The sequence below is a fragment of the Sparus aurata genome, chromosome 20 (assembly GCF_900880675.1).
Source record: "Sparus aurata chromosome 20, fSpaAur1.1, whole genome shotgun sequence".
In the NCBI taxonomy this organism is placed as follows: Eukaryota; Metazoa; Chordata; class Actinopteri; order Spariformes; family Sparidae; genus Sparus; species Sparus aurata.
The window spans coordinates 2,203,135-2,217,155 of record NC_044206.1 but is presented as its reverse complement, the minus strand read 5'-3'; the positions used below and the strand labels follow the sequence as shown (position 1 = coordinate 2,217,155).

The following is a 14,021-nucleotide window of genomic DNA, read 5'->3' as shown; positions in this document are numbered from 1 at the left end:
ACACTAACAACACCTTATTACGTACGAAATGCGTACGGTAGATAAGCGTGGCGTTTTAAACAGCAGTTTTTTCACATCCCTATGCACAACAGGAATTTATCTATTCATTAAAAAAAAAACACAAAAAGGGCACTTTTTGATACGAGGCAAAAAGGGCAGGGGCTCAAGCACCCCTTGGGCCTTATGTGTGCACGTGCCTGCGTAGCAGTAATGTGAAGATCAACTCCAGGGTATGTAACGGAGTATATGCTTGATCACTCCTAATGATATGGCAAGCCGTTTTGGCATTTAATCGAACCACACTCCATCTGCAGTTACATTTTAGATATCCATTATAGCTTCTCATTATATTTCTTCTCATTAAACAATATCCACAATAAAAGTCTTACTAATATTTAACTTTAACGAAATGTAAAATCTCTAAACATCCTTGTCGGTTTTATAATTTGATACACTGGATGTATATTTCATATTAGTATTTTTAGATATCTAAAGGCAACATTCTGGATGTCTGTAATAGAATTCTTACTCAGAAAATGTCCCATTTCAGGTTTCTGCAATCCAAGTGTTACTTGTCATAATTAAACCTGAGGCCAGTGACCGCTACAGTATGTCACAATATTATTTTAAGGCCATAGCGTAGCTTCTGCATTGTATTTCAGCACAAACTCCTTGGTTTGTTTTGCTAATATTGAGCTTAATGTGATGGTTGTTGTACCATGTGAAGAAACTTCTATCGATCCTCTGTATGACAACATGATACTCACTAGTAATTATCACTGGAGCCATATCTGTCAATACAGTGAGAACGTCCATTCCAGATATCATAGAATATGTAACAGACATGAAGAGATTACACTCAACAGGTGAAAGGCAGTTTTAATTTTTATGTGTGCTCTTTTTCTCCCTCCCTCCCTCCCTCCTCCCTACCTCCCCCCCTCCCTACCTCCATCTCTTTCAACAAGTACACTTATAAATAATATACTTAATACCTATTATTATGTTCTCGAAGGTCTTCACTACACACAGTATCTCACAAAAGTGAGTACACCCCTCACATTTTTGTAGATATTTTATTATATCTTTTCATGGGACAACACTGAAGAAATGATACTTTGTTACAATGTAAAAAAGTGAGTGTACAGCTTGTATAACAGTGTAAATTTACTGTCCCATCAAAGTAACTCAAGACACAGCCATTAATGTCTGAACCACTGGCAACAAAAGTGAGCGCACCCCTAAGTGAAAATGTCCAAATTGTGCCCAATTAGCCATTTTCCCTCCCAGGTGTCATGTGACCCATTAGTGTTACAAGGTCTCAGTTGTGAATGGGGAGCAGGTGTGTTAAATTTGATGTTGTCGCTCTCACACTCTCTCATACTGGTCACTGGAAGTTCAACATGGCACCTCATGACAAAGGACTCTCAGAGGATCTGAAAAAAGAACTGTTGCTCTACATAAAGATGGCCTAGGCTATAAGAAGATTGCCAACACCCTGAAACTGAGCTGCAGCACGGTGGCCAAGACCGTACAGCGGTTTAACAGGGCAAGTTCCACTCAGAACAGGCCTTGCCATGGTTGACCAAAGAAGTTGAGTGCACCTGCCCAGCGTCATATCCAGACCTTGTCTTTGGAAAATAGACATAGGACTGCTGCCAGCATTGCTTCTGAGGTTGAAGGGATGGGAGGGTCAGGCTGTCAGTGATCAGACCATACGCCGCACACTGCATCAAATTGGTCTGCATGGCTGTCGTTCCAGAAGGAAGCCTCTTCGAAAGATGATGCACAAGAAATCCCGCAAACAGTTTGCTGAAGACAAGCAGACTAAGGACATGGATTACCGGAACCATGTCCTGTGGTCTGATTAGACCAAGATAAACTTATTGGGTTCGGATGGTGTCAAGTGTGTTTGGCAGCAACCAGGTGAGGGGTACAAAGACAAGTGTGTCTTGCCTACAGTCAAGCAAGGTGGTCGGAGTGTCATGGTCTGGGGCTGCATGAGTGCTGCTGGCACTTGGGAGCTACAGTTCATTGAGGGAACCATGAATGCCAACCTACTGTGACACACTGAAGCAGAGCATGATCCCCTCCCTTTGGAAACTTGGCCGCAGGGCAGTATTCCAACATGATAATGACCCCAGTCACACCTCCAAGATGACCACTGCCTTGCTAAAGAAACTGAGGGTAAAGGTGATGGACTGGCCAAGCATGTCTCCAGACCTGAACCCTATTGAGCATTTGTGGGACATCCTGAAATAGAAGGTGGAGGAGCGCAAGGTCTCTCACATCCACCAGCTCCATGATGTCGTCATGGAGGAGTGGCAACCTGTGAAGCTCTGGTGAACTCCATGCTTAAGAGGGTTAAGGCAGAGCTGGAAAGTAATGGTGGCCACACAAAATATTGACACTTTGGGCACAATTTGGACATTTTCACTTAGGCGTGTACTCACTTTTGTTGCCAGTGGTTCAATGGCTGTGTGTTTAGTTATTTTGAGGGGACAGCAAATTTACGCTGTTATACAAGCTGTACACTCACTACTTTACATTGTATCAAAGTGTAATTTATTCAGTATTTTGATAAAATATTTGAAGAAATGTAAGGGGTGTACTCACTTTTGTGAGAAACTGTATATAAGTATGCTCAACATAGATGAAAACACTTCAACCAGACTGTTGGGGGAGACACGCAACTGCAAGATTCTATAGTAAAGCAATTTCAGATATCCATAATGTCATTATGATAATCCCCCCCAAAAATAAGACTACTAAAAATGTCATTATCAATATCCTAAATGTTCGAATATTATAAAAAAAGATATTGAATTGAAGCTTTGTCCTCAATTCCTAGTCTTCCATTGCTCCTTGGGTTTGATTGAACTGCCATCTATGAACTACCCTGTGAACTTCACATTTGGCTGTATTTACATGCCTGTCTAAAGAGGGGAAAGGAGTTCATGTTGGACAGGAAAATAATGACCCTGTCTTGTTCATTACTGTGTACCAACGGAGAGGCCATTCACTGGCCGGACAATTGACCCTCAGTGTGCCCTTGTTCACAACAAGGCCCCCTCACTGCTGCGCTGTCACGGCCCACAGCCAATCCAAGGCAATTAGACAATGCTGGCCACCCTGTAGGATCTGTGTATGTGAAGTGTACTTGAAGCATTAATAACATAGCCCTATACATTTACTATGAATTGGAAGAAATTTGTATGGGATAAATGCACATGATTATCTGCACCGTATATGATGATGCCCAGGTCACATTCTCTTCAATGTCCTGCCACTTGCAGCCATTATTTCCCCCATCCTGGTGCTTTGCACTCTGACAAACCTTTTCACCGTACAGTTTATGAGACTGTCTTCTGTTCATGTGTACACAACACGTTTTACACTCACTGACCGACCAATTAGATCCCTTCACAGCCTGCCTATCAACCTAATGATGGGAGCTCAGCACACTGACCCAAGGCTGAACCCTTGGGCTGTGTGCGAACTATGAAAGACCAGAATATCTTTGTAACACTGGTGGCTGAATAGCCATTTAGAATTAAAAAAAATACCTACACTGCATGCAATTAATTAGACAAACATTTTATATCTCTTTGACCTCAAAATGTGACCAATTGACCCATCAGCTGGTGATCTATAGGAGGAAGCACTACCTAACCATAGTTTAATAGAACTAGTGCAGTGCCTGTAGGAAAAATGTATTCCTATAGAAAAGTGGGAGGTTAAGTAGCTTTTTCATGGATGGCCAAATGAGGCTGTGTTTGAAGGTGGGACATCAGGGATATTTAGGTTTGTTGTGGAATCCGATACTCCAGGGTATAATTGGCTGTTTTTGACTAGTTTTGATTTTGCCATTATATTTCACCTTAAAAACTATTTACTTGGTGTCATTATTTTCAGCACAACCTCACATGTGTGACTGTACAGTTTACTTTTTATTTTGACATAATGTATTAACACTATGGACCTAAAATCACAAAAAAAAACATAAAATCCGAGTAGAAAAAGTTAGATTTTTTTACTGTGAAAACCACAAATATGTTTAACCATTTTTTTTATTGTTGTTTGCTAAACTAGTGCATTGCCTGTAGGAAGCATGTATTCCTATAGAAAAGTGGGAGGTTCAGTAGCTTTTTCATGGATGGCCAAATGAGGTTGTGTTTGAAGGTGGGACGTCAGGGATATAATTGACTGTTTTTGACTACTTTTGATTTTGATTATATTTCACCTTAAAAACTATACCTTTTTCATTTTGACGTATTATATTAACACTATGGACCTAAAATCGCAAAATAATATAAAATCAGAGTAGGAAAAATTTTGATTTGTTACTGTGAGAACCACAAACAGTTTCATGAACCAATTGCATTAGTTATAATGCAAATATAAATTGTTGATTGCTAAATTTGTGCATACGTTTTTGAAATTTACAAAGTTATATGTAACTATTTACATTTAAATGCAGGCAATGCCTCAGGCTCAGCTCATTCCTGCCTGCTCCACATTCAGCCATCTCCTCCTTGTTTTGACTCACAACACAAAAAACGACTACACTACACACTAAACACACCACACCAAACACTACATTACACACTAACTATACACTCCAAACACGCTATATGTCACAAATCTCTCAACTCTCAAAACTCGCCATCTCTGTCGCTGTCGGCATCACCGCCTCCGTCCCTCACACAACTTCATATTCCTCAACAACCAAACTTGCTGCTTGGACACTTTCGTGACAAAAGCCCGTTTTTACCATTTCTTCCTGCACCAGACACAAAGCAAATGTGACGGCAATGTTCGCGAAAAAGCGTGGCGGACGTTATTTACCCTAAGTCCGGTTTTGGACGTGCCGGTGCGTCCGGTCCATCGCCTTCGGGAGGTGGGTCAGCTAGCGGCTAGTAGCTAGCAGCTAGCTACACACGAACATCCACAGATTCCGATTCCACTTTGTTGTCCGTGCGTCTCCGGATCTCCTCAGACCCGAACAGACTCGGTCCGGACTCGTTTAGTCTCATTAATCCACAACAGTCAGTTTAGATGCACAGAACAGAACGGGACCAAACCATTTGCAAAATCCCGGTCCAGCTTGCGCCGCTGCAGGTATAAATCCGCTTGTTTCTTAAGGTGGGGGGTGGCGGTGGTCTCTGCAATGATTGGCTCTGGTGTGCACGTGACTATAGTTGCTACGGTTAGCAACGCTAGCGGAATTCATAAAACATTTCTGAAATAAATTATTGACGGTATCATCATAGTCCAAACAAATGCGACGTTGCACACCCTTGAACCACGCAGCAGCCATGTTGAAACTGTCAGGTCAGTCTGATCCTGATCTGCAGAGATATCTGAGGCATGTATGTAACTGTTTACATTTAAATGCAGGCAATGCTCAGGTCTGCCTGAGCTCCTTCCAGCTGAATGAAGAGCTGCACTGCCTGCTCCACATTCAGAAGTCTCCTCATTGTTTTGACTCATTAAACAAAAAAAAGACTCCACTACACACGAAACACACTTCACCAAACACTACATAACACACTAACTATACACTCCAAACACGCTAACTGTCACAAATCTCTCAACTCTCAATATCTGTCTCTACACCGACTGTCGTTGCCTGTCATTCATCCGCCTCCGTCCCTCCCACAACTTCCTGTTCCTTAACAACCAAACTTGCTGCTTGGACACTTTCGAGACAAAAGCCCATTTTTACCGTTTCTTCGTGCACCAGACACAAAGCAAACGTGATGGCAATGTTCACGAAAAAGCGTGGCCAACATTATTTACCCTTAGTCCGGTTTTGGACGTGCCGGTGGGTCCGGTCTGTCAACTCGGGAGGTGGGCCATGTGGGTGGGCTAGCAGCTAGCTACACACAAACATCCACAGATTCCGATTCCACTTTGTTGTCCGCGCGTCTCCGGATCTCCTCAGACCCGAACAGACTCAGTCCGGACTCGTTTAGTCTCATTAATCCACAGCAGTCAGTTTAGATGCACAGAACAGAACAGGACCGAACCGCTGGCAAAATCCCGGTCCATCTCGCACCGCTGCAGGTATAAATCCACTTGTTTCTTAAGGTGTGTCGTGGAGTCGGGCTCTGCAGTGATTGGCTCTGGTGCGCACGTGGCTACGGTGTGCAGTGATTGGCTCTGGTGCTCACGTGACTGTGGTGGCTCCGGTGGACAATGCTCGCGGAATTTGTAAAGTATTTATGAAATAATTTATTAACGGTATCATTGCAGTCCAAACCAATCTCATCGCACACCCTTGAACCAAGCAGCAGCCATGTTGAAACTCTCAGGTCAGTCTGATCCTGATCCGCAGGGATATTTGAGGAACACATACACACACACACACACACACACACACACACACACACACACACACACACACACAGACAGAGATTCCTTGCTTTTATAGAGAGATGGTCACAATTTTAATACATTACTATTTAATCCATTAGGTGCCCTCTTGTTGTCTGGAAGCCTCCTGAACTGCTCACAGACTCATGGGGGCCCCTCCCATGCTCACAAACAAGTTTAATATTTGCAATTTAAAATCTGGATGATTACAGTCGGTACTTTCTGAGATGGACAGCAGTAGCCACTGAGAGAGGCATCCCAGAGCAGCTGATGGTGCTGCCAAGCAACAGTAAACAGTAAAGCTAGTGTTGTTAATGTAAACCTTAGATCAGACCTCTCTGAAGAAATTCTCGCTGAACAATAGAAAACCTGCGTTGACCACATCTCCCTTCTCATCCAGACTCCTTGAACCTTCCACTTTGTTGTTTTACTACAGCAGGTTGTTGCATTGTGATAAACTGCTTCTTTTTATTACATCTGCTTCCACATGCGATAATGAAGGAGGGATTACGTGTGAGTCAAGCTTCAGTCTGCAGAGGGTTGAGACCACGTCCCTGCTGCAACACAGAGCAGTGTGAAAAAAGCTTAACCTTTGAACCAGTTTTGAATGTCCTTTCTCTGTTGACCATAGCTGTTTTTTGAGCATCTTTTCAGTGGAGAAATGCTAACTGGGAGGGGATGTCACTCGAAGAGATTAATCATGTTGCTCACACTGCAGCTACTGCAGTGTGATACAACTTCTTTTTTAGTAACATTGGGAAATGTACTGTTATGTATAAAATATTATAATTCCCCTTTAAAGATCCTTCTTTATATACTTCCTATGTAAGCCCTAGAAGATAAAGAAATCCACAATCCTCATTATGTATTTTATTTTATCTAAAAATGTAATCCAAGTTTATCTAAAAATTAAATGAGGCTTCATCAGTCTGACTTAGACAAATCAAGTGGATGTCTTCCAAAGTTAAAATTCTTTTACAACCTTCCCTTTTTGTGTTACCCTGACAGTGATGTCTTACTTAACTGGAGCAGAAACATAGTAACAGTAAAAGAATCTCCTGTAACTTGGCAAGATACTTACTTGATACCACTCAATCAAACCACCCAAGTCTTAAATCAGCTTCAGATAATCTCAGGAGTATGTCATGTCCCATCTCACTCACATTAGAAGCTAAAAAGGAATTCATCTTCAAATGACTAGTACGAACAGGAGGATTGAATCAGTTCCAGTGCCTGATTATTGTTAAAAGCCTTGATAATGTGAGCCTGTCCTTTAATGGTTATGAGTAAAGACCCATAGCTGTGATTGCATCTTAACTGAAGTTGTATTTTTTCTGCAGATACTATGCTGCGTTGAAAACCATGGAGCAGCTGGAGAAGGTCTACATCCCCAGGTAGGTGTATACCATCAAGGTTCTTAAAAGAAAACTCCAAAGATGGCTCTGAAAAGTTGGTAGCTTCAAACAGGGCCTAATGTTCACACAGTATCCCCTGTCCCTTAATAATAAATACTCCAACAATGGTCCAGCATGCAGGTTCGAAGTTTGAACTTCTTAACAATGCAATAATAGTTCCAGCTGTGAGGACGTTTCCGTCAAAAATAAAGTGAATCCAGTGGGTCTTCATACTGCAAGTAGATGATATTTCTGTAGGTTCATGCAGCCAAAAATAGAGAAGTCTGAATGCTGTTTACCTTCCACATGTCTGCATTACTAAAGTCAACATCAGCCAGAAAGACAGTAGTCACTGGATGTAACTTTAGGAAGCAAGGAGTCCATTTAATGGGAATTGTTTTTTTAGTTTAGAGCATTATATTATATTATATATATTAGTGTACATGACTAGGCTCTTCATGTGTCCCCCGCAGAGTCAGTCAGTATAGGTTCTGTCAGATCATGGCTGAAAACCTGCCCAGACTGAGAGAGGAGATCAAGGAGATCTCCATGTCGGACCTCAAGGACTTCCTGGAGAGCATCAGAAAGCACTCAGACAAGGTTGGAGAGACTGCCATGAGACAGGTATGAGAGATTGTATTTAAAAATGTCATAGTAGCTGTTAAAAGTTATTTTTCAGCTCATGGTGTTGTTAGTGTTGTTTGTCCTGTTTGTCCCTCTAGGCTCAGCAGCACCGAACATTTAACAGTGCCGTTGCCAAGCAGGCCAGTATAGGCCAGTACACAAAGCCTGTGTACTCCCTTAATGGACGAACACACTCCCACACTCACAACGGCCTGATGATGGACGACGACACAGGAGATGAGGATGAAGCAGATGAAGAGGTGAGGAAACATTGGGTGCAGTTGGATTTGCCAGAAAGTGATCTTACTGAAACAATCATACTCATCTTAACCTAAACTGGGTTTTATCTGTAGTGAGTCTATTGAGAGTCTTTGAAAAGTGAGTCTGGAATGTTGCATACAACGATAGATATGGAGAATAAAATCTAACAAATATTTGACATGGGTCTTGTTTCCTGATCTGTGTCTGACAGGTTCTTACAGCTCAGGACCTGGTGGACTTCTCACCAGTCTACAGGTGTTTGCACATTTACACTGTGCTGGTAGGTTTTCTCTCTGTCTCACACTCGCATACACATTCATCTGCTATCAGGGTCATAGTCACATGGTGCTGTAACAGCATTATAATTAGATATAGAATTTAACATGATCAATAAATGACATTTCAATAACCATTTCGTCTAGGGCCTCTGCTCTGCACCACCCAGGTTCATCACATCAGATCAGTAACACTGGATTGATCCAAAGCTTATTTATACTAAACACTTTCTCCCTTCATTTGGTTTGGATCAGCTGCCTTTAGCTGATACAGAAGCAACATGTCTAAGAAAATATTAGGTATTCTATACCTATAAGCTAGCCCGATGGAGGGCACTGTGGACACTCTTAATCGCTTAGCAGTCTTTTCTCGTCACTGTTGACAAGTGTTTGCTCATGGGCCAACGTTGTGTTTCTGTAATAAAGAGAATAGTCCTAGTAATATTCCTTCTTGACAAAAAAGCAAGAAGTTGACATTTTCAGATTGAGCCTCCTGGAGAATGTTTTTGAAAAGCTACATGATTTTGTTTTCAAATGTAGATGGTTGTTTCACTTTCTCCATTACAATTTTCAAACAGTTACCTCAATGAACTGTAACTTTATGCCAACTACTTCTGAAATGTATTATTCTGTTATTTATAATATAAACTTAAATATCGTTTGGCATTCTTTAACTAACTACATGTCGTTGTCAGTGACCTTTGGAGAGGTTGCTGAAGTTTGTTATATTTTTCTGTGTCTGCAGGGTGACAGGGAAACATTTGAGAACTACTACAGGAAACAGAGGAAGAAACAGGCCCGGCTAGTACTGCAGCCACAGGCTAACATGGTAAGAAACACACAAACAAGCCCAGCATCACAGCCAGTGTCTAATAGCAGTATTATGCAACATGTAAATTTATGAAATTCAATTCATCTTTCTTAAATGTAGTCTATACATCAGGAGTAAATGTTCCTGACTTGAGCAGGTTTCTGTAGGTCAAAATGTTTTGGATAAAGAAGCTTTGACTCACAGATAGTTGATAGCCAGTTTAGTAAAGAAACAAATAAAGCAGGTCTGGTTGGTTGTTACCATCTCGAATACACTAACAATGACAATTTGAAAAACAGTCTGTGCTAACAAATACAAACATGTATACATACAGTATAATGCATTAATATACCTCCATTAAACATGACTGTGTGTTTGTGTGCCTGTGTTTTCAGCATGAGACAGTGGAAGGCTACAGGAGATACTTCAATCAGATTGTTGGGTAAGATGTTTCTCCCAGTGTATCCTCATTGTCACAGTACACAATATTGTCCTTGCTGACCTTTAAAACTGTTTAATTAGCCTTCTGTCAGTTGTGTTGCTTCAGTATGACAGAAGAAATGTGTGTGTTTTCTGTGTGTCATCAGGTTCTTTGTTGTGGAGGACCATATCCTCCACGCCACACAGGGGCTGGTGACCAGAGCTTTCACTGATGAGCTGTGGAACATGGCCCTGTCCAAGATCATCGCTGTGCTGCGCACTCACTCTGTAGGCTCTCTCTCTCTCACACATACACACACACACACACACACACACACACACACACACACACACACACACAGTCAGCAGGGAGTAGACTGTGAATGAGAAGGAGACAGTTAAGAGTTAATAGAGATAATAGAGCCTGCTGTGGATCTATTTATACTGGAAGAACCTTCATTTACTCACTGATACACACACACACACAACACTATGGAGGTCAGTGCCCCCACAAACACACTAATGATGTCACTCTTAAGAGAAGAGGTCAAAACACACATACGTATGCAGCCAGAGAGGAGGTCATTGGGGTCTTAATGAGAGACAGATTGCAACAATAACAGCAGATTTAGAAGGCATATTCCTGACCGCTGGGCTCCAGTCAGTTGTAAATGACCGAGAGGATTATGCTAACAGGCCAGAGAATAGCCTGCACAGTGTGGGGTGAGAAGACTAACAAAGGCCCAGGTCTCCCCCCTGGCCTCCAGCCCCTCTGCAAGGCCACGACAAAAGCAGCTCCACACTGCCCTTAGAGCCACAGCACGGTCAATCCACAGGGATTAAGTCTTTTTCACAAACCTGTCCATGAGCCGGTCCACTTCAGATTCAGTGTCAAAATGGACACATTTTTTTTGATATATAATGATGTTCAAACTGTTGGTTCTCACAAAACCTAAATAATCACATCCCTGAAAACACAACTGTTACCTGTTCTGTTTACCATCATTAAAAAACATCGAATTAAAAGAGAACACGTATGAGATTAAACACTGCAAGACTAAAATATGCCAGATTCAAACAGAGCATGTACCAGAACATGGTACAACATATTTACCAGCTCATAACAACTAGTGAGGTACAGTCCGCCCACTGCTGTGATGTGCTGCACAGGGTTCGTACGGGTGCTTCAAATCCTTGAAAGTGCTTGAATGTCAATGTTGTGTTTTCAAGGTCTGAAAAGTGCTTGGATTTTAGTTTAAGTGCTTGAAAGTGCTTGACATTATAACTCTGTGTCTTGGCAACATTGGGATCAGACTGGATAGTTTGCTTATTACAAGGAGAAATAAAATCAGTGTGTGTGTGTATCATCACACATACAGCCTGGTAGCAATAGAGAAGAATGGCTGAGGAGAAGGTGAATTTGATGCAATTTGGACTGATGACACGTTCAATATTAATAAACTTTGATGAATAAGCAAAAAGCTTATAAAAGTTTATGTCAAAAAAGAAAATTGCAGGGTGCTCTCAGGTCTCTCTTTGTCCCGGTGGAAGTGTACCTGAAGAACACCAAGTGGCTTCCCTTTTTTTGATTCTCCTTTAATTTCTAAAGTTTTTGCTGTCATGAAACATCATTTTAGATGTTTACAGCATAATACAATGTACATAATTGTGATAAAAAGTGAAAAAAATAATCATGAGTATATATATTCCTGTAGATATGTATTTTACCCCAGCGATAAGGTGCTGGAAAATGTTGTAAATGACCCTTAAAAGTGCTTGAAAACTGCTTGAATTTGACCTTGAAAAATGTGTACGAACCCTGGCTGCAGTTTGGGTCTCCAGCTAATTTTTGGTGTGTGCATGTGTGTCTGGGTAAACAATGAGGCAGGTGAATGCTGATTCACTTCAGATCTCAGGCTGGGTTCATTTACTCTGTTGATTTACAAACTTCTGTGTTTGCAGGAACCTTGTGTCAGTGTTTAGGGACTCAATTGTGCTACTTCAGGGTCATAAATCGCTCAACAGTCGAGAAAAATAGAGGGACTTGTTGGTGTTGATTGACCCTTGGCTAAGCCCCTCCCTCCTTAGTAACTGTTGCTTACTGCTGCCTATCAAGCTTTCTATCTGGGCACCTCATGTACACAGTTAAAATTATGCAGTTTTGCCTATTGAAATCATAGTCATTTGACTCAAAGATAACGACTTTGCTCACTCACCCACCAGTTCCTCTTGTATGGTGAATAGTGAAGGAGTTAAGTGTACAAAAATCATTCTGTGCATCACTCACAGGTCTGGGATTGTACAATCGTGTGTTTCACAGCTATGAAATGTAATACTGAAATGTTAGCATCAGTATTGATTTTAAAATATTCTTTATTACCATCACTTACTAAAAATTATAGTAGTTTTAAAGTCACATTTGACTCTTTTTGTTTTGTTTTGGTTGTGGAACTTTAATAAATTAGCAATCATAAAGATGTGTAAACTGCATCATTAAAGCCGACAGGCCTTGCCTGGGAAACAACAACTTCATCCACTTTACATGGAGCTTAAATTAATATCGAATCTTGTTAAATGCTTCCTGAATGTTAGAATCAAATAAATCATAAATGATCTTTAGAAGGGTTAGATGTTTACTACTAGCCCGGAACTGTTAAATCTAACAGAATGTTAACAGAGCAAGATAAGATCTTTGCTAACATGTCCGTAATTCACAAAGTTATACCAACATTACATTTAGTTCTAAAAGGGAATTAACATAGGCTATATAGAGTACATGTTATCAAATCAGTCAATACAATAATATTTAATGTTGCAGACACTGCTGGATAAAGCGATCCTAAGTGTCTTTCTAAATATTTTTTTTCCACAACATATTATCACTGTCAAACAGAAAGTCTCTGGCTGGGTTGTTATGAAATAATAAACCTGCAAAAGTGTCCTCAGTGTGTCCTCAGTGTCTCCACAGAAGAAGAGAGCGACATAGAGCATACAATTAAGCTAGAGCTGGGCAATTTATTGATATTGTATTGTTGTGGTGTTAGGTGTTGAATTTTGGATATTGTTATATGGTCATGTGTTATAAGTTTTGTTTTTTTCTTGATTTAAAGGCTGCATTACAATAAAGTGATGTAATGTGACTCTGAACTTATTAGACTGTTGTAATACTTGCCTTTACCCACTTTGTCAAAATATACATATTACTGATGATGGTATTAATATTGTTTTGAGGTAGTTATCACAATAATATTGTCACAATACTGATATTTAGGTCTTTGTTAAAAAAATGTGTGATGCTTAATTTTCTCAGAGTCCTGAAATTCATGAAGTACTTCGGATGAGATTTGAAAACAATGGAATATATATTATGGATTGTGATATGGCCTAAACAAATTGCATCATAATTTTAGGGCCATATCACCTTGCCCTAGACAAAGCCACTAACAATACCCCCAAATTCTTATATAAAGTAGCGTTGAGGACAGGCCCACTTGCAGTGGAAGTGCTTTTGTAATGTAATGTTGTAGTTTATCACATCCCAGTTCTTGGCTATGAAGGTTAAACCAGGTTACTGCTGTGGAGAGTAATCAGATATTCCAGACATGCTAACATCAGAGGCTCAAACATATGTTCGATCCATACCTTGTCTTGTGTTTTCAGTTTTGGTAGGAAAAGATGTGATGACACTCCCCAAACTCTGACCGTCGTTGTTTGGGAGAATGTTTTAACAAACGCTCTGTTGCTTTTGAATTGATTAATATATTGAGCACCTGAAGTAGTTGGAGTGTAAATGTAAATGTACCTTTTTGTGGTTGTTGTTATTCTTTGTAAATTAAACAACACAGTACTTTTCAAAAGTTG

At 40.7% G+C, this 14,021-nt stretch overlaps 1 protein-coding gene across 4 annotated transcripts in view; it reads left to right on the top strand.

Moving 5' to 3' along the window:
* The window catches only part of exoc6 (exocyst complex component 6), a 125,987-nt gene that overhangs the window by 58,468 nt on the left and 53,498 nt on the right, over positions 1 to 14,021 (top strand). For all 4 annotated transcript variants that reach the window (XM_030399349.1, XM_030399348.1, XM_030399347.1 and 1 more), the window contains exons 6-12: positions 7,716 to 7,769; positions 8,243 to 8,393; positions 8,492 to 8,653; positions 8,866 to 8,934; positions 9,675 to 9,758; positions 10,136 to 10,182; positions 10,328 to 10,448. In XM_030399349.1, coding sequence (XP_030255209.1) covers positions 7,716 to 7,769; positions 8,243 to 8,393; positions 8,492 to 8,653; positions 8,866 to 8,934; positions 9,675 to 9,758; positions 10,136 to 10,182; positions 10,328 to 10,448 — 688 coding nt within the window. The remainder of the gene's footprint in view (positions 1 to 7,715; positions 7,770 to 8,242; positions 8,394 to 8,491; positions 8,654 to 8,865; positions 8,935 to 9,674; positions 9,759 to 10,135; positions 10,183 to 10,327; positions 10,449 to 14,021) is intronic.